Here is a 23,756-nt window from a genome sequence, read left to right on the forward strand (position 1 = left end):
ATACCTTCAACAATGCCATGTTTAGATTTGTCGTCCCGTCTGACTTCCTGCTGAAAACAAGGACATTTCCATATATTCAATGCAATGAGTTCCCAGTCTGGGAAATGAATTAAACTTTATGCATACTGGTAGACTGAAAAGACTTGCCAACTCACCCATAGAATGTAAGATAGAGGAAACCGATCCTTTTCCCAAGCTTTAAAATTTCTCCTCGCTTGTCAGATGCTCCAGTGAGTCGCACTATGCCTACTTTCTTGAGAGTGGAGAGCCACTTGTATGCATGTTCATCATTTGTTAAAACATCTTCAAAATCCAAATTAGGTAGCTGTAACTCTGAGCCCCAGTACTGACATTCTGCGAATTAAGAAAGTAGAAACATGATAGGGTTATGTTGTTTTTATGCACAACAGCAACTTCAAATAAGAATTAGTCTAGTATAATTGATTTTTTAAACATTTATCATGGGGTTTACTTTATTTTAGACACTCTAGAAGAGACCAAGCCACCAAACTTCTTTTCTCTGAAACCATACCAAGGAAAATAATCCAGATATTAATTACTGCATCCGGAGAGACTAACTATAGATGAACAGTTTGATTTCTTTTTGGTCTTTGTCATATATTGTTATGAAGGTCAAACCTTAGACCTCCTCCTCATGACTCTTGCTGGCCTGTAACAAAACACTCTGTTGCCGCTGGGTTGATTTTAACTCACGGTGACCCTGTAGGCATTAGAACAGAAGTGTGCTCCTTAGGTTTCCAATGCCTGTGTTTTTCAGATGTAGATTAGGAAATCGTCCCTCTGAAGTGCCTATAGTGGATTTGAATCTCCAGCCCTTCTGAGATCAAGATTTGTTCAACTCTTTACAATATGCAGAAGTACTCTGACATGTAATAGACACACAATATGCATCCCTTGCCAAGGGAATGTTGTTTGGTGTATGGATGAGTCTGGATCTGTGTATCCTTAGGGCTAGCTGCCTGTATACTTCTTAGAAATAATCTTGAGGTATGATATGTGCTAGAGCCAAGTCATATCGATCAACTTCAACAGGAAGACAAAATTGGAATGGTGAATTAGAGCAACATATTTTCATTACAAACGAGAACCTTTGTCCTCGCAGGTAAAGCTCATTCCCCATTTTGTTTTGCCTGATAACAACAGTCTCTTCTTCCAGAATATTTTTGAGAGTGACTAAGTGCAAGCTATGAAGAAGAGAACATGAGTATATGACCCGCGGATGCACAGAAACCTTAGTGACAGTGCCACAAGAAAGACAACCAAATGCCTTCCTTTAGTTTTCTGAATTCTCATCACTAAATGCTCACAAAAATATTTACTTGAAAAAGCATAAGAAAAGCATGATTGTCTTATAAAACAGTCTCTCATCACAGATGAAAACTAATTTTACCCACAGAAAAAACTCAGACATCAACTACTGCATTCAGAAAATACTAACTATAGTCAATCAACTTGTGAAGGTCAAACCTTATTAACATGTGAGATAAGAAGTGAGCATTTCAATAGCACCTTGAGTGATGTCTAATGTTTTCTTATTTATTTGTGTCTAATATTTTCAACTGGAGAATGTACATCATATCATATGATACTTCATATCGTAGAACCCATCAATGCATTTTTTGCATTAAAAATTACTGAAAATTGGAATGTGGAAGTTGGAAAAGAGGAAAGTTCAATTGCTGGGAAAATATGACCTTGGTAATAGAAATGAAGCTGGGGATTGTGTGATAGAATTTTACAAGTCCAATGACTTCTTCATAGCCAATAAATGTTGTCTATTGACATGGACCTCACCAGATGGAATGAACAGGAATCAAATTACATACATCTGAAGGAAAAGACCACGGAGTAGCTCAATATTACCAACCAGAATAAAGCCAGTGGCTAATTGTGGAACAAACCATCAATTGCTCATATGCAAGCTCTGGTTAAAGCTGAAGAAAGTTAAAGCAAGTCTACATGCGTCAAAATACAACTTTGAGTATATCTCACTTGAATTAAAAGACTATCTGAAGAGCAGATTACTCACATTGAATAAATATGGATGGAAGACCAGGCAAGTTGTAGAATGACATCAAGAACATTATACATGAAGAACACAGTCACTAAAAAGACAGGAAAGAAAGACTAAGTAGATGTCAGAAGATACCCAGAAACTTGTTCTTTAATGTAGAGTCGCTAAAGCTATTTGAAGAGTTGAAAAAAAGAGCTGAACAGAAAATTTCAAGTTGTGGCTTGAGAGAACAAAGCAAACTCTTATAATCAATTATACAAACACAGTCAGCATTTCTCAAGCTAAATGAGCTGAATAAGAAATTCAAGCCAGGAGTGGCAATTCTGGGGTATTCTATGGGCAAAATAAGAAGCTCTGGTGGTGTAGGGTGTTACACCCCAAGGTCAGCAGTTTGAAACCACCAGCCTCTCTGGGAGAAAGACAAGGCTTTCTACTCCCGTAAAGATGTACAGTCGCAGAATCCCATAGGAGCAGCTCTATTCTGTCTTATAGGGTCACTATGAATCCAGATAGACCCTATGATGGTGAGTGAGTGAATGGACAAAATATGGAACAATGCAAGAAATATCAAAAGAAGATGGAATGAATACAAAAACTCACTGTAGCAAAAAGAACTGATTGACATTCAACCATTTTACGAAGTAGCATATGACCAAGTCTAGGGTATGGGGCAGTGTTACAAAGGACAGCCACAGACATAGCTTCTGTTTGCAAAGCTCCACAGCGCAACCAGCAAGATGTGTGGGATTCATGTCTACAAAATGTGTAGCTGCCTCCAAAATATAAATACTCTGGAATTTTCCTTTGTTCCCTCTCTCTCTTGCTTCTTCTGACCCCTGCTTGCTACCTAAAACACCTGTGGTTCTCTCTCTCTCTCTCTTTGCCATTGCATTGATGTCATCTCAGAGAGACCTTGCCGTGGGTTTCCAAGACTGTGGCACCAGAGCCTTGAACTCTTTCCTCGCCGGACTCTTGTAGTTTGCCAGTGGGTCTGTATTAAACCTCATTTTCTCTTCCTTTATGTAATAGCGGCTTTCATGGGCTTTATTCCTTTTAAGTTAGTGAAGTCTCTGGCTTTAGACAATGGGCCAGCTCTAACCTTCCTTTATCTGGCTGTCTACACTCCTTTCACCTCATTTCCTTTGATTTCCTCTTCCCTACAAACCTCATCTCCATCAATAAACCTATTAATTAAAGGTCTCGCTCTGTCTCTTGTCTCTGAAAGACCTTACACCAAGGCTTGATGATATTGAAGGAGGAAAATTTCACTCTGGACTGGAATCATGAGCAAAAATCAGGCTCCAGGAACTGAAAGAATATGAATAGAAAATTTAAAAAACCCTGAGGAGTGCTTGAAATACTTACTAGTCTATAGTAAGAAATTAAGAACATAGTAACTTGACCACTGATTAAAGTAAATTCAAAGAAAGTTGACCTAATAGAAAGCATGGGTTATGGAACAATATAATTAATATCCCATTCCAGTAAAATTTTGTTGAAGACCATTCAACAATGCTTGCAGCAGTACATTGACAAGGAACTGCCAGGAATTCAAGCCAGATTTAGAAGAGTATATGGAATAAAGGACATCATTGCTGGCAAAAGCTAGGTCTTGGCAGAAGACAAGCAGAAAATATAAGAATGGTGCTTGCTTATTCTTTATGAACTAAGCAAAGGCCTAAGACTGTGGATCATAAGAAACTTTGGATAACATTCTGAATAATGAGTATTCTAGAGCACTTAATTATGGTCATGTGAAACTTGTATATAAACCAAGAGGCGGAACAAATGGATGATTCATTGTTTAAAATAAGAAAAGATTTGTTTCGGGTTTTATCCTTTCACCCTACTTATTCAATCTGTGTATTGAGAAAGAATCTGAGAGTCTGGACTATGTGAGGAAGATTGAGTCATCAGGATTGGAAGAAGGTTTACAATGACCATGTGATGTACAGACAACACAATTTCCCTTGTTGAAGGAGAAGACTGGAAGCACTTGCTGATGAAAATTAAAGGCTGCAATTTGCAAGATAGATATCAACTCAGTGTATCGAACACTAAAAGCCTCACAGCTGGACCTGTATACAACATCAAGATAAATGGAAAAGACACTGAAGTTATCAAGGCTTTCATTTTACTTCAGTTCACAATCAACACTCAAGGAAGCAGCAGTCAAGAATCAAATGAACTATTGCAATTGGGTGCATCTGCGGCACGAGACTTCTTTAAAGGGTTGGAGAGCAAAGACAAATGACTAGGGAAGCCCTAAGAAGAATTCACACATTTGCATTGTGATGTTCACAAGTAGTATTGAAAGTGCTGTGAGGTCAGGATAATGAAACTCCATATTATGTACTTTGGACATGTTATCAGGAGAGATTAGTCCCTGGGAAAGGACATAAGCCTTAGCAAAACAGAGGGTCAATGACAAAGAGGAACACCCTTAAGGAGCTGGATTGATAAAGTGGTTGCAACAATGGATCGCGTCATAAGAATCAGTATGAGGATAGTGTAGGACCAAGCAGTGTTTCATTCTGTGACATCTGGGGTCTCTATGTGTCAGAGCCGACTCAACAGTACCTCCCAACAACAAAAGAATATAACCCTAAATCCCCCAGTTTTAAAATGCAGAATGGGCTAGTGTCCTCTTGTCAGCGTTGTAGACTAGAAATCATTCCCTCTTAGAAGCCTCCAGTCATGTTTCTGCACAAACACGGCTTCCTGAGGCACCAGAGTGAGTGCCTTTATTTCAATAGATATATGCAGATATGAGAAGCCGCTTCTTGCTCTTTCACAACTGCATAGGGGTGAGTAGGTGCATGCATGTGGAAAAACCCAATTAGTCTCTAAATGCATATATTGCCAAAGGCTTTTCTTTAATAGGCATAAATAACTTGTCTAATGAATCAAAATTTCTGAGGTTTAAATCACGAACTGTAAATTATGTCTCCCTGGAACCTTCATAAAGGCCCACTAGAGGTGATGTGAGATGAACACTGGGCTGCTAATCACACTGCCCAGAGTTCAAACCCACCAGCTGCTCCTCAGGGGAACATCAGGCTGCTTGCTCCTGTAAACATTTGTTGTGGTGGTGGTTGTTTGGTGCTATCAAGTCAGCTCTGACCCCCAGCAACCCTGAGTACCAAAGAGCAAAACACTGCCTGAGCCTTTCTGTGGCAGAAAGATCAAGCATGCAATCAAAATGCATCAATACTTACTGGTGATTCTAATACAAACATTTGAAACTAAAGGAAAGCTCAGTCATTAGAAAATATGGCTCTGGTGATAGAAATGAAGCTGAAGATTTCATGATAAAACATTGCTAAGAACAAATACCCTTTTCACCAAAATGAACAGTGATAATACATCTGGACCTTGCTGGGTGGAGTGCACAGGAATCAAATGGACTGCATCTGTGGGAAAAGACCATCATGGATGTCAGAAGAGATTCTGAAACTTGTTCTTGAACAAAGAGTCTCATTCACTGCCACGAGTCAATGGTGACTCATAGCCACCCCTGTGGGTTTCTGAGGCTGTAACTGTTTACAGAGTAGAAAGTCCAGTCTTTCTCTTGCGGAGCGGCTGGTGGTTTAGAATTACTGACCAATGGGACTGCAGCCCCACTTGTAACCAGGATTCCATTGAACCAAGACTAGCTAAAGTAAATGAAAGAAAGTATGAACTAAAAGAGCTAAACAGAAAACTTCAATTACAGTTTGAGAAGACAAAGTAAAATATTATAATGAAATGTGCAAAGAACTGGAGTTAGAAATCCAAAAACCCAAACACACTCAGCATATCTGAAGCTGAAAGAGAGGAAGGAAAAGTCAAGACTTGAGTTGTAATACTGAAAAATTCCATGGACAAAATATTGAATGATGCAAGATGCATCAAAAGAAGAGGGACTGAATACACAGACTGATTGTCCCCCAAAGATTTGATCAACATTCAACCATTCCGAGAGGCAGTATATGATTAAGAATCAATGATATTGAAGAAGTTGAAGTTTACCGAACACATTAGTGGGGTAGGGGTGAGCTCCAGGAATTGGTGGAATGTTTGAACACGCTATTGAAAGGTTCCAGCAACACGATGAAGCACTGGAAGCACACATTAGTCTAAGTCAAAAACTTTGAAAGACAGCCACCTGGACAATCAACAGGAAGAGATCCATATTTGGACCCATTCCAAGAAAGGTGATTCATTAGAATGCAGAAATTGTCAAACTATATCATCAGTATCATATCACGTTCCATGACCATATTTCACATGCATGTGAGGTGACTGAAAATACAAAGACTTGAGTCGTCCATTTATTAGTCTTCAAAGTAACAGCTTCACTTTTTAAAACTTTATAGAAGCATTTTGCAGCAGATTTGTCTAGTGCAATATGTTCTTTGATTTCTTGACTGCTGTTTCCATGGCCGTTGATTGTGAATCCAACTCTAACCTCTTCTCTGTTTATCTTGATGTTTTTTTATTAGTCTAGTTGGGAGAATTGTTTTCTTTAGGTTGAAGTGTAATCCATACTGAGGGATGTAGTCTTTGAGCTTCATCAGTAAATACTTCAGTTTCTCCCTGCCTTCAGCAAACAAGGTTGTATCACCTACATATGTCGGGTTTTTCAATTGTCTAAGCCCAATATGGTCCTTTTCTTCATATAGTGCAGCTCTTAGGATTATTTGCTCAGTATACAAATTAAATGCGCTCATTAAACTAAACCAAACCCTCTGCCGTTGTCAATTGCCACGCATTTGCTCGAGAGGGATTCGGATGCTGAAAGTCTCTGTGAAAGCAGGCTGTCTCACCTGTCTCTCTCAGGGCACCGGATCTAAGCTGCCAGCCTTTTGGTTCGCAGCACAATGCTTTGTCCACGGTGCCACCAAGGCTCCTCATACAGCTGCTAACAAAGACACTTCCATTGAGCTGATTTTGAGCTCTAGCTGCCTGTATAGGATTTCCAAGTTTGGAGGAGGTGCAACCAGAAATGCTCCTTGGAGGAAAAAAATGAGGGGACTTGTCTCATGTACTTTGGACATGTTGTCAGGAGAGTCCAAACACTGATATCGAACATAAGTAAACTTTTGCTTAAGATCATCCCACAATGGTTGCAGTGGTACATTTACAGGGAACTGCCAGAAGTTCAGGCTGAATTCAGAAGAGGACGTGGAACAGGGATATCATTGCTGGTGTCAGATGAATCGTGGCTCAAGGAGAGAGTACCGGAAAGCTGTTTCCTTGTGTTTCATTGACTGTGCAAAGGCATTAGACTGTGTGGACCATAATAAACCAGGATAACCTGAGAAGAATGGGAATTCCAGAACGCTTGATTATGCTCATTCAGAACTTGTGCCTGGATCAACAAGAAGCTATGTGAACAGAACAAGAGAATACGGCAAGGATTAAAATCAGGAAAGGTGAGCCTCAGGGTTGTAATCTCTCATCACACTTGTTCAATTCGTATGATGAACAAATCATCAGAGAATCTGGATTATATGCAGAAGAGTGCAACATCAAATTTGGAATGCTTATTTAACAACCTGTAGTATGCAGAGGTCACAACCTTGCTTCTTGAAAGCAAGGAGGAATTGAAGTACTTGCTGATGAAGATCAAGGATTGGAGCTTTTGGTATAGATTACAACTCTGTAAAAATGACCCAAATCCTTACAGCTAGACCAAAAGGCAACATCATGATAAATGGAGAAAAGCTTCAACTTGTCAAGGATTTTGTCTTAAACGGATCCACAATCAATGCTTGTAGAAGCAGTAATCAAGAGATCAAAAAAATATATTGTATTAGGTAAATATGCTGCAAAATACCTCTTTAGAGTAGTGAAGAGCAAGGATGTTACTTTGAAGACTAAGGTGTACCTGAGCCAAGCCATAGTATTCCCCATTGCATCATCTGCATGTGAAAGTTGGACATTGAATAAGGCAGACCAAAGAAAAATCAATGCACTTGAATTGTGGTGTTGGAGAAGAATACTGAAAGTATTGTGGACTGCTAAAAGGACAGACTGATCTGTCTTGGAAGAAGTAAGGCCAGAGTGCCCTGTAGAGGCAAAGATGGCAAGACTTTGTCTTAAATACAACTGTGAGCTTGGTGCAGGACTGGGCAGTATATAGTTCGGTTGTGCATAGGGTTGCTATAGGTCAGAGGTGACTTGATGGCCCTTAACAATAACAATCGTATCCAGGATGCCAAGGAAAGAACAGCAGTGAAAGATGGTATCTTGGCAGTGGTACTATTTAAAACAAACCTGGGATAATGAACTGAAATTCATATGCTGAAAATAGTATCAAAGAGGATTCCAGATGAGAGAATAATAAAGGCAAATTTCTGTTCTTTGAACTTGGAAAACTAAATTTCCACTGCCCCACCAAAAAGTTATTTTTTCCTTTAGTGACTTTATGCTGTTTAACATTTATATATCTTTTATATTCACAAGTCTCTTGTCTTCTGAGTGATGTATAAAGCATTAAAAAGAAGAAAGCACAGAGCAAGAAAAGACTTATCAAGGGTCTCAACTGTATTAATTATTCCTTCCTTACTTCTTATAACATTCACTGAATGAATATTATTATTACAAATGCAATGATGATACAGAGGAAGCCCCTAAAATGAAATCATTACTCAAGCTCCCACATTGAAAAACTAGGAGCTGGAGTTTGGATCTTTGTCTGTCCTTCCACAGTGTCATGCAGTGGTCTCATTTGGAGGCTCCTTTTGGTGTTTCTCTAACTCCATTCTTACCTACCACACTAGCAGTGGGAATTTTATTATGAATTTATGATTGCTGTTTTTTGATTGGAGAGGACTTTCTCTTTTTTTTTCTTTTTAAGTGTGACTTTTTTTTTTTCATTTGGGACAATTTTTAAAATCATTTCATTGGGGGCTCATACAACGTTTATCACAATCCATACATACATCAATTGTGTAAAGCGCATTTGCACATTTGTTGCTCTTGGAGAGGGCTTTCTTTTTTTTTTTTAACATTTTATTAGGGGCTCACACAACTGTTATCCCAATCCATACACACATCAATTGTGTAAAGCGCATTTGTACATCGTTTCTCAAAACATTTTCTCTCCATTTAAACCCCCGATATTAGGTCCTCATTTTTCCCCTCCCTCCCCGCTCCCCCCTCCCGCATGAGCCCTTGATAGTTTATAAATGGGTATTTTGTCATATCTTGCCCTGTCCGACGTCTCCCTTCACCCACTTTTCGGTTGTCTGTCCCCCAGGGAGGAGGTCACACACAGTTCCATGTAATCGGTTCCGGAGAGGGCTTTCTTAAAAGACTAATATTTTCCTCTAAAATTACACAAGGAAGATTTTTCATAATAGAATCCTGAAGTTCTAAGTGGACTACATTCAGACACTTCAAAGAAGTATTGAAGAAATATGTATATTCATTAAGCCCCAAATGGAAAGTATAGCTCCACAGAGGTTAGAGAGGGATGGGCTGCTAGCGTCTCATTTGGCACCTTCACATTGACTTTAGGAGTTCCTAGAGCCATTCATTGTATTTGTTGAATGAAAAGTTCACCTAAACTGCTGGGGAAGATTCTCCTAGTCCTTCAATATGTGAAAATATGCGAAAGGATATATGTTCCATTCCTAAGTAGACCATTGGAGGGATTAACTATTGTGTACATGGCTACCTATGGCAAATGTTTTGTCTTTATCACAAAGTGATGATTTATGATGAATATTCAATATTATTTTTTAAAAAGATGTTCTATTGAGAGCAAAGCAGCCTAGAATGGTAGTATTATTTAGATTCTAATTTTCTCCAACAAAACTTTTGGCAATGATATAAATATCTTATATTTCCTGTGTCCAATACTAGTCATATATTTTCCAAACCTAACTACAAAAGTCACATGGCTATTGAGATTTGACATGTAGTTGGAGCAGCTGAGGAATGAAGGATTTTGTTTTTAACTTCAGTTCGTTTTAATTACTTCAAATTTAAATAGGCACATGTGGTTGGTACTATAGTTAAAAGCTTAGCTATATAGAAAAAAAAAACAGACGCATATAGGATTGTGGTTCAATCATTGCCCTCCTTGCAGTAGTAAAGGCATATGTTTTTTTCCTGAGCCTCAGTCTCTTAGCTTATACAGTAGGCACCATTATATTTACCTCGCAGTCCTTTGCGCCTGTGTAATAAAAGTTTGAAAGAAACCTAGTGTGATACTTGGCTCATAGTTGTTGGTGGTTACCATGAAGTTGATTTTGACGCATGGCGACCCATTGTGCGGAGTGGCACTACTCTGTATGTTCCCAAGGCTCTGCCCTCTCGGAAGCAGATCCCTAGGCTTGTCTTCTCAAGTTTTCGAGATTGTTTTGAACCACCAACCTTTCAGTAAGTAGTCCAGCCCTTAATGAGTTGTATCACCCTGGAACTCCTAGCTCATAGCAAGCATGTTATACTTTAATATTAATATTTGCTAGGAGTGTTTTCTAGGAGTCTGGCTGAGTGCTAGGTGTTTTTCATCTGGTGATTCTTAGAATTTCCACAATAAATACATGAAATAGACGCATTCACTAATCCCATTTTTTCATAGGAAAGAAGAAAGCACCCCACTCCATTCCAATGTGGATTATTGAGTTGTAGAGATAGTTAACGAAGCCTGGTCAAAAGTTCAGGGTCTTTACTTTCAATAACTACAGATGAAAACATTTCTGGGTGTCTCAAAACACAGTCACGGGCTTTGTATTTCCACCATTAACCCTGGATGTCCATAGGTTATTTTGTCTCTTATAATGGAAATTTGCTAGACACAAAAGAAAGCCAGGCAAGTTACAAATTGGAGCACTTTGTCTGAACATGTTTAAGCATACAATCTAAAGATAATCCTTGGCTGCAAGTTAGGATTTTGAATGCAGAAAATCATTATGATCAGGTTTCCTAGCATGGTAGGACTATTTACCTTTTGTAACATGAAACAAGGGTTTGGATACTTTAAATAACCCATTTTCTCCTTTTTAATTTATATCTATACATTTCAGGGGCCCATGCATCTTTGGTCTAATTTAAGACACTATCAGAAGTTTTTTTGTTTTGTTTTGTTTTTCCCCCCAAAGAGTTTTACTGACAATGTGGCAGGGAGATATAATCAATAGAAATAGGAGAACATTTTTACAAGATATACATGCTTTCAAGACCTTTGTGTTTGTATTTTGAGTGTACTGAAGATTCAAGAAGGATCTGTTTAGGTTATGCACTATATACATTTATAGCATGTTTTAATAGATTTTGTTTCTGCGTAAGTAGCTTTTTCACTATAGAATAACATATACACATGTGTGTGTGTATACACACAATGTCTTTAGTTTTAAACATACAGTAAGAGGTTCATTCTTCTAACAGATATGTTACTTTTGCATATGTAAAACAGAGACCCATGTAAAAAGAAAGGCTATTGATAATTAAGATAATTTCAGTTTACAAGATTTTATAATTAGAGTGATTACAACCATTTAAGTCTTCAGATCCACAATTTTCCTCCCATAGTTCTTAGTTTGATGTTACCTGTCAATTTCTACACTGAAATCTGAGAACAAGGACTTCAGCCTATTGTAGGACTGACCCACAACCAAATATGTCTGAGCCACTCATATGCTTGGCTAAGCTACGTAAGACCTGTAGATTAGGTAACTAAATAGTTTCCAAATTCAGTATTACATCCTGAAAGAAAAGCATTCTAATTTGGAGGAAAATAAGCTTTATAAAATTAAATCCCCTAATAAGGCCATTCTGTTATATGCACAAAGAAAGCTTAATATTGAAAATGTAATATAAAATATTTTTCCTAGTATTCCTCCCTTACTCCCAACTGCACACTACCAGGAACCCCAAAGAAAACACATTTGACTGGAGTAAATCATTTATCAGGAGAATACATTAAAAACAAATGTAAGTTTCACACTTGGGGCAGGATACATAAAGTGCATGGAAAATGATGAAACATTTAAGGTATGAACCACCCTTTCTAATTTAACTTATGGCCTTACTAATAAATACTTCCTTGAACATGTGCTTCACACACCATAAAGTTTATGCCCAGGCTACATGCTGACTTGAAGGAGCCATTTGCAAAATTCCCTTCTCAGGGTTAAGCATCACGTTCCTGGATACTGAATTGAATTTCAAAAGGAAAAGGCACAAAGAAACTTTTTAGTTAAAGATTCATGAGTTCAGCATGCTCAGCTGCAATATGTTATTTCCAGAGTTTCGGGCATTCTCTCTACCTGCACTGACTGTTCATTCTGAAATGGCCCATGTACTGTGCAGGGGGTCAGCCAATCTTTTAACATAAGTCATTTCTGGGTGCCTAGTAAAACAACACACATTTGCCCCACCTAGAACTTGGGTGCTGGTGAAGAATGTTGAAAGTACCATGGGCTGCCCAAACAACAAATGAGTCTGTCTTGGAAGATATAAAACCAGAATGCTCCTTAGAGGCAAGGATAGTGAGACTTGGTCTCACATACTCTGGACACGTACTTTGGAGAGACCAGTTCTCAAAGATGCACATCATGCTTGATAAATTTAAGGAGCAGCAAAAAAGAGGAAAACCCTCAAAAAATAAATGAATTGATATCGTGGCTGCAACAATGGGCTCAAACATAAGAACCAATGTGAGAATGGCACGTGTCTGGGTGATGTTTTGTTCCATCGTACACAGGGTCCCTATGAATCAGTACTGACTTAAAGGCATCTAACAACAACAACAACAACAAAAATCTCCAAATGAAAAAAGATCCTCAATGAGATGGATTGACACAGTGGCTGCAATTAGGAGCCCAAGTAGAATCATGAGGACTGGGTCGGACCAGGCTGTGTCCCCTTCTTTGGCACAGAGTCACTATGTATCAGAGTCCACTTGACCAAACCCAACAACAACAGCGGGAGAAAAGTGCCCTAGTAGAAGGCTTTGCTTTGATGCACCTGCTCTAAGGGGTTCTGCCGTTTCTGGATGTTCTCTAATTTCTTGCTTAGAGAGTGCTATGTTGTTCAAGGTTCTAGTCACCTAGCTCCCTCTTAAACAAAATTCATTTAGTGTCCAATCCTGAGATGTGGCTCAGAATGCAAGGATGTAACTGCGGAAGTATTTCTGTAAGCACTAAGGAGAGATGGGGAAACAAGACGTTGAAACACGCCTCTGGATGGTGTGGTAAGGAATGAGTGAATGCTTCTGTCAACAGGAAGCTGCAGCCTTGAGCTTCTTGGAGACACTGGAGAACATTCTTCCCTCTCAGTTGTTACTGATTGCGGCAAAGGAGCTGTAGTATTCCCACTTGCTTCCAAAACCCATTCATTATGGATTGAGGGCTGGTCTTCATAACATGAAAACTCAGGCCCTTCTGACCTTAGTGGGATGGCCAAGCATGTTCCTGTAACAGTGAAATCCCTCCATCAGGGCGGGAGCCTTACATGAGAGGCTTCCGGCAGGTAGGGGCAGAGAGCTGAGGGACTGTGATTGGGCACTGACCACCTCTACAATACCCTCTCCCAGGAAACCTTTCCACCAGCTAATGGTGGGTTAGATGTCCTTCCTCCCTGGTCTCCAGCTTTACTCACAGTGTTAGCACTCTATGTTGAAATAATCTTTCTTTAGTCAACAGTTATTTGTTAGAAGGCTTACTATAGGAAAGAGATCATGTTAGTGAATAAAACCAGATGTGATTCTTGCCCTTCAGGGAAAACAGTAGATAAACAAGCAAACAAAATACAATTTTAGTATTTGCAATAGGGATAACAAATGGGAGACATTGACAAGCACTTGTGGAGAGTAGGGTGGGGAACTTACTTAGAGAGCATGGTTAAGGAATTCCTCAACAAGGAAATAACATTTCAGCCAAACTCTAAAGAGTAAGAGAAGCAAGCCCTGCCAAGGACCGAGAAAAAAGTGTCCAGGCAGGAAGGCAGTAGGAATACGGTGACTTGCTTGGCCGGCTTGCTAAACTGGTAGGCAATTGTAGTGGTTAGGTCACGAAGAGTCGGTCCCCTGTCATACTGCACAATGACACACTGCCCGGTCTTGCACCCTCCTCAAATTGTTCTTACATGTGAGCCCCTGGTAGCACTGGATCAATCCATCTTGGCCAGGGCCTTCCTCTTCTTGGCTTCCCTTCCACTTTATCAAGCATGTCTTCCTCCAGGTATCTCTCCTGATAACCTGTGCAAAGTACATGAGACCAAGTCTTGCTCTTCCTGTTTCTAGGGAGCATTCTGGCGGCACATCTTCCAGACAGAGCCTTTTGTTGCTTTGGCAGTCCATGGCACTTTCAATATCCTGCGCCAGCACCACCATTCACTGCATCAATTCTTCTTTGGTCTTCCCCATTCAATGTCCACCTTTCACGAGCCTAAGTGGGAATGTAAAATAGGCTTAGGTCAGCTGCACCTTAGTCCTCAATGTTAAATCCTGGATTTTTAACATTGTAAAGAGTTCTTGTGTAGCAGATTCACCTAATGCAATGTGTTCTTTGATCTCTTGTCTGCTGCTTCCATAAGCATTGATTGTGGATCCAATACCTCTTGATTGCAGCTCATTAACACCCACGATACTGATCTTAATGTGTTACATTTCCTTTTTGATGACTTCTGATTTTCTTTGTTCCATATTTATATATTCCAAGTTCCAGGTCATAGCTTGATGATGCCTCCTTGGAAATGTGGCCTTCTTATAAGTGGGGAAGTGGAAACTTTCCTCTTCCTCTGCTCCCTTTGCCTTCCTGCTTGCTGGGACTCTGCTGCCAGATCTGAGTGCTACCTGTGCCCTACAATGTGTCCACCAACATTGGATTCATGGAACTCTGTACCCTCTGTCCTGTGATCTGCATTCTGTATCACCTTTCTACACCATTGCCTGCAGCTACATGAAGAGGGCATTATGGGCTAGCATTGGACTTATGGACTTGAGTTGGACTGGGCTGGGATGCCTTCTTTGTATACAATTACCTCCTGACATAAAGCTCTTTCTTATACACAGGTATCACTGGATTTTTCTTTAGACTACACAGACACACAGTTGTGCAATGGTTAAGTATGCAAAAATTCAGTGGTTTGAACCCACCAGCTGCTCTTCGGAATAATGTTGTGGCAATCAAGTTCTGTAAGGTTACAGACTTAAAAACTCTATGGGAGTTCTACTCTGTCTTAAAAGGTTTCTGAATCTCAATGGTTTTTCAGTTTTATTCTCTATGACATCCATAAAAAGTGATATTCATATTCTTCTGTATAGGGCAGCATGTATTGGTTTCAACCAGCTCCAGTTGCTGCAAAAATTCTTCCTTATGCTGAGGCACAGTTTATAGAAGTCACTGCTCTTTTGAAACTGTTCTGTGCTACATAGCATTGGGTAGTCTTGGAAATGTCTACAAAGATAGCTACTCTGCTAAGTTTTTCTTTGCAAGGCTAAGTTGCCTCCTCCATGCTCCCCTTATTTCTTCACGATTTATGGATCCCGACGCTTCCATAACCCCTTCTGTCTTCTTTGGAATACTCTTTGGTAAGTTTGCTGACACTATTTGTGGGTGACCAGTTAGTGTCTGGAATCAGATATAGCATTATAGGTGAGGTTTGAACCATGCCTGAATGGTAGGGCTCTCTAATTCATGCAGCTCAAATCTAACTAGTCTTTTTGGCAGTCTCACCTGGGTCGACTCAGATTAACTTTTCAGTTAATGAAAACCCATATGAATTGCCCATCAGCCAAATCTTCTCCTTCTGCACTTGCATCTTTAATTTCAGAAACAGCTTCATTGAGAACTTACTATGCACATATAGTGATTTGGATGTAGGTCTAGTCTGAAAGGAGGAATTTTGTTGTTGTTGAAGTTCATAGTTTAAGATTGAAAGATGAAATTAAATCTAGATTTTGGTATTTCCCAATTGCATGACGTTCAGAAAGTAATAAAGTTTCTAAATCAAACATATTCATTTGGAAAGTACATAACTCATAGAATGATTGTGAATATTTAATGAGGTGATATCTACAAAGAACAAGACAGAGCGTGACTTTTGCCTGATTAAATCTGCGCTTGGATGAACATGACTGGAGGAAAGCACTATACTGACTGATCCTATTTCACTGCATGACGGCTTCTCTCTAGTGAATTGCATCTGCTTCTCTTCTAGTTGATTGATTCTCACATTGGCTATCCTCATACACCCCCTGAGTTAGTTAATTGTGCCAACCTGGCCAATAATCACATGTGGGGCTAATTGAAAGGCCGAGGGATAAATGGGTGGTGAGCCTCGCCTTTCTAGTTCTCGGGTCTCTTGTTTTGTGATGGTTGCACCGGGTGCAGCTGCTTTTGCAGTTCCCTGCTTCAGCTTGCAAGATTGACTTCCTACAAGACATCCCCAAGAAGCTGCATGGATCTATCCTGATGCAGGCCTGGGTGCTGGAGCAGCTGTGTGGAGACCCCTGCTAGTGCTGAGATGCTTGTTCGTTCACTGACTCAGCTTTCCTCTTGCAGTTGGCATCATTGTCTCTGTTTTGTGAGGTGGAGGACTTTGTGGACTGGTGTTAGGTTAATGGGCTAATGTTGGACTTGTGGGCTTGGGCAGCATTGGGTTGGGATGTTTTCGTGATGCACATTTTCTTTACATAAAACTCTCTCTTATACATGAGTTGCTGTGGATTTGTTTCTCCAAAGTACCTAGACTAATACACCCCCTAATCATTCTCAGCTGATAACCTCTCATCATATTTCATTGAAAACAATGGAGAGACTTAAGAAACTGTCATACACCCCCACCCCATTCAGCATGCATCCTGTGTCTATGAATTTATACAAGCCTTCCTTCCTGTTTCAGTAGATGAATTACCATTATTCCATACAAAGACAAGCCCCTTTATGTGTACAATAGAGCCTATCCACTCTTGCTTACTTGAGAAAAGTACTCATGTAAAATTGGCCCTCTTACACAAAACACACTCTCTACCACTAGAGTATTTCTACTACTATTCAATATGTTGATGAAAATAATTTATTGCATGCTTCCACCCAATTTGCCTGTTCTCTTTCAAAGCAAGGATCTTCTGATCAGGTATTCATATTAATATTTTCATTTCTTTGTATCCAACTGAGAATATTCTGGTGCCCAATCACTCTACAAAAATAGTTCTTGTCAGTGTCAAGGATAAGCTACCTCCATTCTCATGGTACAGCATTTACCTAAGTTTCCTTGAATCATTTGGTTCCCGATACTTGTCTTTTAGCTTTAATTGTACATGATTTATACTTCTAATCTCAACCTTGCTCAGAGACTAGTAGGCTCCTGAAGCAATAAATACCTGGGAACTTATATCAGCTCCCTCTCCAGACCAGGGTTAAGTGGGCTAGGATTTTGACAGCCAGGATGCTGTGCTTTGAGGTGAGATAATTTAATTTTAGAGTTTCCTGTGGTATATTGAGATGGATGCTTCACATGAAACTACATATAAAACCACACATTTGTAGGCTTTTCTCCTTTTCTTGTCATGCTTCTACTTAAATTTGATCTTAAACATAGAGTGGCAAATATGAATGGAAGAAATGAAGAAGTAAAATAGCTGAAATTTTCAAATGATGGCTTAAGAAGAAAGTTTTTGGAATGTACCAAATCTAGAGTTAGAAAACCAGTTAGAGTTTAAAGTACCAGAGAAAAGTTTAAGCCCCCAATTTTAATATTGAAAGAATTAATTGGGTAAATTTTTGAATGTTGCAGAAGTATCAAAAGAAGATGGGAGACATACACAGAAACATCACTACTCTCCACATTAGTGAAATGGACTGGTATTGGTCATTCTGAGTTGGACAATCATGTGGTTTACTATGTCAGAAATGACAAATGCAAGAGGAATGGGATCACCTTCAACATCAAAATAACATTGACTGTTTTAAGATCTATCTTAAAACACTGCCAACACAGTACAACACTGCCATGACAGGGTACTAGCTATATGCCTAAGAGGAAGCCCAGGTTCTCAGACTATTTGGTCAGCACGCAGATTAAATAAATATGGTGAAAGAATAGCCCCCCATACACCTCTTACCCGATTTTAAAGCATGCTGTATCCCTTTGTTCTTTGTTCATGTACAAGTTCCACACGAGCACAATGAAGTTTTCTGGAATTCCTCTTCTTCTCACTACTATCTATGGTTGGTATGGTCCACCTAGTCTAATAGCACAGTTGAATGGTTTAAAATCAGGAAAGGTGTGCATCAGGGTTGTATCCTCTCACCATACTTATCCAATCTTTATGCTTATCAAGTCATTTGAGAAACTGGATTATATTAAGGCATTCCTGAAAAACAACCTCCATGAATTGATGGATTCCATTGAAATATTTTAGAAAATGATGAATACAGCCTTGGAAACACTCATTTGTCTATGCCCCCAAATTAAAAAGACAGCAACCTGGCCGAACAGGTTGGAAGAGATTCATATTTGTATCCCTTCCAAAGAAAGGTGATCCAATAGAATGAGGACATTATGGAACAATACAATTAATATCATATGCAAGTAATATTTTGTTGAAGATAATTCAACAAGGTTGTAAGCACATGGACAGGAAACTGGGAAACTGTCAGAAATTCAACCTGGATTCAGAGGAGGGTGTGGTAATAATGTCAGATGGATCTTGACTGAAAGCAAAAATTAGCAGGAAAATCTTTACTTACACTTGATTAACCATTGTGCTTTATTAACAACTGTGTGGATCATAATAAATTATGAATAACATTAAGAAGAATAGGAATTCTATAGCACTTCATTAAGCTAATGTGGAACCTGTACAAAGGCCAAGAAGCCGTCTTACAAACAAACCAAGAGAATATTTTGGTGGTTTAAATTCGGGAAAGGTGTGTATCAAGGTTGCACCATTTCATCATATCTATTCAATCTGTATGCTGGGCAAATACTTTGAGAAGCAGGGTTCTATGAGGAACATGGCGTCAGGATTAGATGGAAGCTCATTAGCACCCTATGATAAGCAGATAAAAGAACCTCGCTTCCAGAAAGCAGGGGGACAGGGAGTTCCTGATGATGATCACAGCCGACGCCTTCAGGATAGATCGCGCCTCAGTGTAAAGAAAGCCAAGTCCCCACAACTGGACCAATAGGTATCATGGTAGACAGAGGAAAAGGGTAAACTTTCAAGGATTTCATCTTGCTTTGGAGATGAGAATCAAACAAGCAAAAAGTCAAACTTGTAGGCATTTAAGAAATTATATTTATCTAATTCTAATCCCAACGATGCAATTCTATAAAGGTAAAATGCAAATTAAAGAAAAAATAATAAACATTTTATTAAACATATAAAGATCTTAAGCTGTCTTCTTTAGCTTCTAGTAAGAATCTCATCCTGGGAAAACTCATGACAGGGAATATTCCAGAGCTCACATTGAAAAAAAGGCTTCCTTATGTGCAGGATGGATTTTCCTAGTGGGGCACTGATAGCCTTTCTTCTTCTCTGTCCTACATTGTTACCGATTCAACTGTCCTCCTGGTACGTCTGACATTAACAAGATCAAATTATTTTCAGGGAATTAACCTCAGCCTGATATTTTTACTCTATTGTGATTTTCCACCTGTCCCCCAGCCTCCCGCCTCCTCCCCCACAATGGTGCTCAGTACATGAACAAATAGAGATTTGTGAAAAATTGGAAGGAACGAGTCAGCCAGGGTGCAGTATAGCACCGGCGCAACACACAACAGTCCTCTAGTTATTTAAAGCTTCCCTCCCTCCCCCCACTGACTGTCATGACCCAGCTCTGCCTTGCAAATCCATCTAGACAAGATCATGTACATTGGTATAGATCATGGGTATAGGTAAGAGCCCTCAACACATGGAATCCATGACAGATAAATCCCTAAGGTATAGTAATGGGAGTAGTGATACCATGAGGGTAGGGGGAAGGTGTGGGGCAAGGGGGAGAAAGGGAGAACTGATCACAGTGATCAAAGTATAACCCACCTCCCCACCCCCAGGGGGATGAACAAAAGAAATGGGTTGAAGGAAGACAACATATGGAGTAAGATATGAAAATAATTTATAATTTATCAAGGGGTCCTGAGGGTGGGAGAGGGAGGGAAAAAAGAGGAGCTTTACATCAAGGGCTCAAGTAGAAAGAAAATGCTTTGAAAATGATGCTGGCAACATATGTACAAATGTGCTTGATACAATTGAGGTATGGATAGTTATAAGACCTGTAAGAGCCCCTAATAAAATTATTTTTTTAAAAAGGATAAGGAAGACTGAAGAAGAATTGATGCATTTGAATTGTAGTGCTGGAGAAGAATATTGAAAGTACCACACTAAAAGGACACAAAAATCTGTGTCAGGAGAAGTAAAGGCCAGAGTACTCCCTAGAGGCAAGGATGGCGAGACTTCATCTTCCATACTTTGGACATTGTGGTAGTTATATAATTTCATGTCAACTTGCTAAATAAAGTGTAGTCTAGGCTGTCAAACAGGTCACAGCCTGATGGTGCCTCCCTGTGGGTGTGGCCTTCTCATAAGGAGGGTTCTTGGAACCTCCCACTCCATCTCTGCCTTCACTTTCCTGTTGATGAGCCATGCTGAGACCTGTGGGAGCCCTGGAGATGCATCCGGCACCATTGGAACCACAAGACTTTGCACACACTGGCCTGTGATTTCCCTGCATTTTTCATTATTGCTTGTGGCTGTGTGAGTCTGAAGAGGGGTTTAGTATCAGACTTATGGACTAGTATCAGACTTATGGACTTGAGTTGGACTGGGCTCGGATGTTTTCCTGATATACAATTACTTCTTGATATAAATCTCTTTCTTAAAGAAACAAACAAAAACAAACCCCCAAAATATTGATTGTTATTCATGTATTTCTTCTAGCTATGACTATCATGCCAAGTCACATTTGAGTTCAACAGCTACTATCAGGGAATTCAGTGAGAAGCTTGATACTAGATTTTTAAAGGTCTCTTTAAAAATTTGAGGAAAAAACAAGAGGAAACATTTCCACTGAGGGCTAAAACCAAAAAATTTTTTTTTCACAAATTTAATTGAATTTCATTGTATGCTGTGGTAGTTACACAATTTCATGTTAACTTGATAAAAAAATGAAGGTTTGGAGTCTAACCTGTCAATCAGGTCACAGCCTGATGATTCCTCCGTGTGGGCATGGCCTTTTCCTGAGGTTTCTGGGAACTTCCTCTTTCTTGATTCTGCCATCAGAAGAGGCAGGGCCCCTTCTCTCTGCTACACCTTCCTGTTGACAAGCCACAAAGAGCCACACTGATGGCAGCCAGAACCCTGGAGATGTGTCCACTGCCATTGGATCCACAGGACTTTCCACTGACCAGCTTGTGATCTTTCTGAATTCGGCATCATTGCATGTGCTGCGTGAGTCTGAAGAGGAATTTATGGGCTAATATTGGACTTCTGGGCTGATATCTAACTTATGGACTTGATCTGGACTGGGCTGTGCTTTATTGATACATAATTACTTCTTGATATAAAGTTCTCTCTTACATGTATATGAATTTCTCTGGATTTCTCTAGTCACCCTGGCCTAACACATACGTACTAGAGCATAGGAGCATAAATGTTTGAAAATAAGGCAAGGCAGTGTAATCAGCTGTTACATTCTACAGGCAAAAAGACATTTCAATCATGGCCCATTAAATTCTTTTTTAGTCCACCAAATGCACAGCTGGCATTTTGAAAATCTGAAATCGTTTTTAGCTATTAAAATATATTTTCAGCATCCAAATATCAGTACTCTGCATATTAACCATGTTTGCAGCCTGTCAGTCTGACCATTTTCCCCTACTACTTAAGTGAGGATCGTATCATTTCCACTGTGCTACTGCCTGATGATACTGAGAAATGTGAGCTATAGAACTGAACTTATCAAAAAAATATTAATGGAGGAGCATGGGTATGTCATTTTACAATGCTTAAAACCTTAAGCTATAATAATATTAAAACTTGGCTTTTAGTGTCTGAGACAATCAAAAGAAGAACTTGGAGGATATTAAGTATAAAATACAACAGGATTATGAAATTAGGGTAGAATTAAGAAAACTATTTTACGTATCAGACAAAATCTAAATGAATAAAAAATACGAATGCATTCATGATATTGGTATTTGGCAAAGATAATTGCTACTCGGTGAGGCTGCTGGAGCCTCCTTGAAGAATGAAGAAATGTACTCATTGGAGAGAGGTAGGAAAATAATCTTTCCCCAGACACCCATCGAGATTCAACCAACTAGTAGTCTAGATAAAGGGACAAATAGATTTCTGGAGATTTAGTAGCAAATATTGCATTAAGACTTTTTTGTCTCTCAGAAAGGAGAAACTGATGACAGAGGAAATTGGGTCTTGGTAAGATGCGTCTATGCTTGAAGAGGAATGAGATAATGTCATACCCTATTGATAACCAAAGCAAGAGAGACCAGCGTGGTTCAAATTGATTTATTTCCATTTCCATAGCCAGTAAATTGCTGTAAAACCATGGAGATTTTGAAAACTCTGAGGAGTTACCACGCATGGGTTTGAGAATTTTAGAGTTGAAAAGGACAGAAAAGCACTCTAAGTAAAAATTTCTCTTTTGGCGGATAATTCATTATTTTGCAATAGTTGGAGTGTTACAAAACTTAAAAAGTCTGAAGTCAGTTGATCAAAGGGACAGTGTTGAAATATCTTATTCAGAGTAGAACTTGCTTTGCCTGTGCATCAGTAAAGGTCAAGGTTCTATTAAATCATCACATCCTTCAAAGGTTGTTTTTGATTCACACAACTCATGTAATAAGTCTCCAAAAAAACTCAGAGAATGAACCAACACACCCACCCATCACCAGGACTTTAGTGGAATGGGTTATCATTGAGCTTTATGATTGTGTACTTCCTAAGTGTTATATTTTAACAATTAATTTTGTTGCTCATCTCAATAGTAAAATCTTCTTTTCTCATGGGATCCTCCTATTTCAACGTTTCTGAACATTTTGTGGTACAGTGCTTCTTGAGACCCCTACAGGCACACCCCAATGTACCTGTGCCCCTGTGTGTGCATACACAGCTCCCGCACACGCGCTCACATGCATAAGCATTGTTGTGTAAAATAGTTCTGTCTACGTGTGCCATGAAACGCAGTCCTGTTTTATTAATTTTGTATTGTTCTGTCCTTAGACAACACTTCAGAAGGACAAATCTGCCTGTGTTTAGCTTGGACCTTCTTTGCAGCGGACACTTGGAGAGGGTCTGCAGTGTGCTTGAGGCAGTGCAAGGGGACACAGAGTAAGTCTGCTACCCTCTTTTCCTTTTTCCATCGATGCTACAGGCATTCTCTAGACGCCTTTCCTTCCCGACTGCAACAATCCACATCGGCAATGCTGTAGTTAAACATCTCACCTAAATGACAGCGTTCTAACCAAAGGCCCAGGGTTTGAATTGGCTTCCAAGTAACTCCTTACTAGAGCACTTAAAAAACCCTTAAAAACAGGGACAGATTTACCTGGCAAAAACAATTCTCTTTGGAGTTTGGCTCTGGCCTGCTGGGAAAAGCATCTTTTCTTCAGCCAGTCAGCTTCAAATTCGCTACAGTGCTCGTTGGGCCACGTGATGTACACCTTACAATACAGAAAATCAACATCAACAGTATGTACATTATGCTTCTGAATACTTCAATTCTCCACGGATATGTGTTTATAAATGCTATTTAAGTGT

At 39.4% G+C, this 23,756-nt stretch overlaps 1 protein-coding gene across 1 annotated transcript in view; it reads right to left on the reverse strand.

Moving 5' to 3' along the window:
• The window catches only part of BBOX1 (gamma-butyrobetaine hydroxylase 1), a 71,185-nt gene that overhangs the window by 33,636 nt on the left and 13,793 nt on the right, over window positions 1–23,756 (reverse strand). The window contains exons 3-4 of the mRNA XM_004708401.4: window positions 23,545–23,659; window positions 156–354 (exon numbers count right to left, since the gene is read on the reverse strand). Coding sequence (XP_004708458.1) covers window positions 156–354; window positions 23,545–23,659 — 314 coding nt within the window. The remainder of the gene's footprint in view (window positions 1–155; window positions 355–23,544; window positions 23,660–23,756) is intronic.

The sequence above is a fragment of the Echinops telfairi genome, unplaced genomic scaffold, assembly GCF_000313985.2.
Source record: "Echinops telfairi isolate 266 unplaced genomic scaffold, ASM31398v2 ScPeMD7_60;HRSCAF=208, whole genome shotgun sequence".
NCBI classification, from domain to species: domain Eukaryota; kingdom Metazoa; phylum Chordata; class Mammalia; order Afrosoricida; family Tenrecidae; genus Echinops; species Echinops telfairi.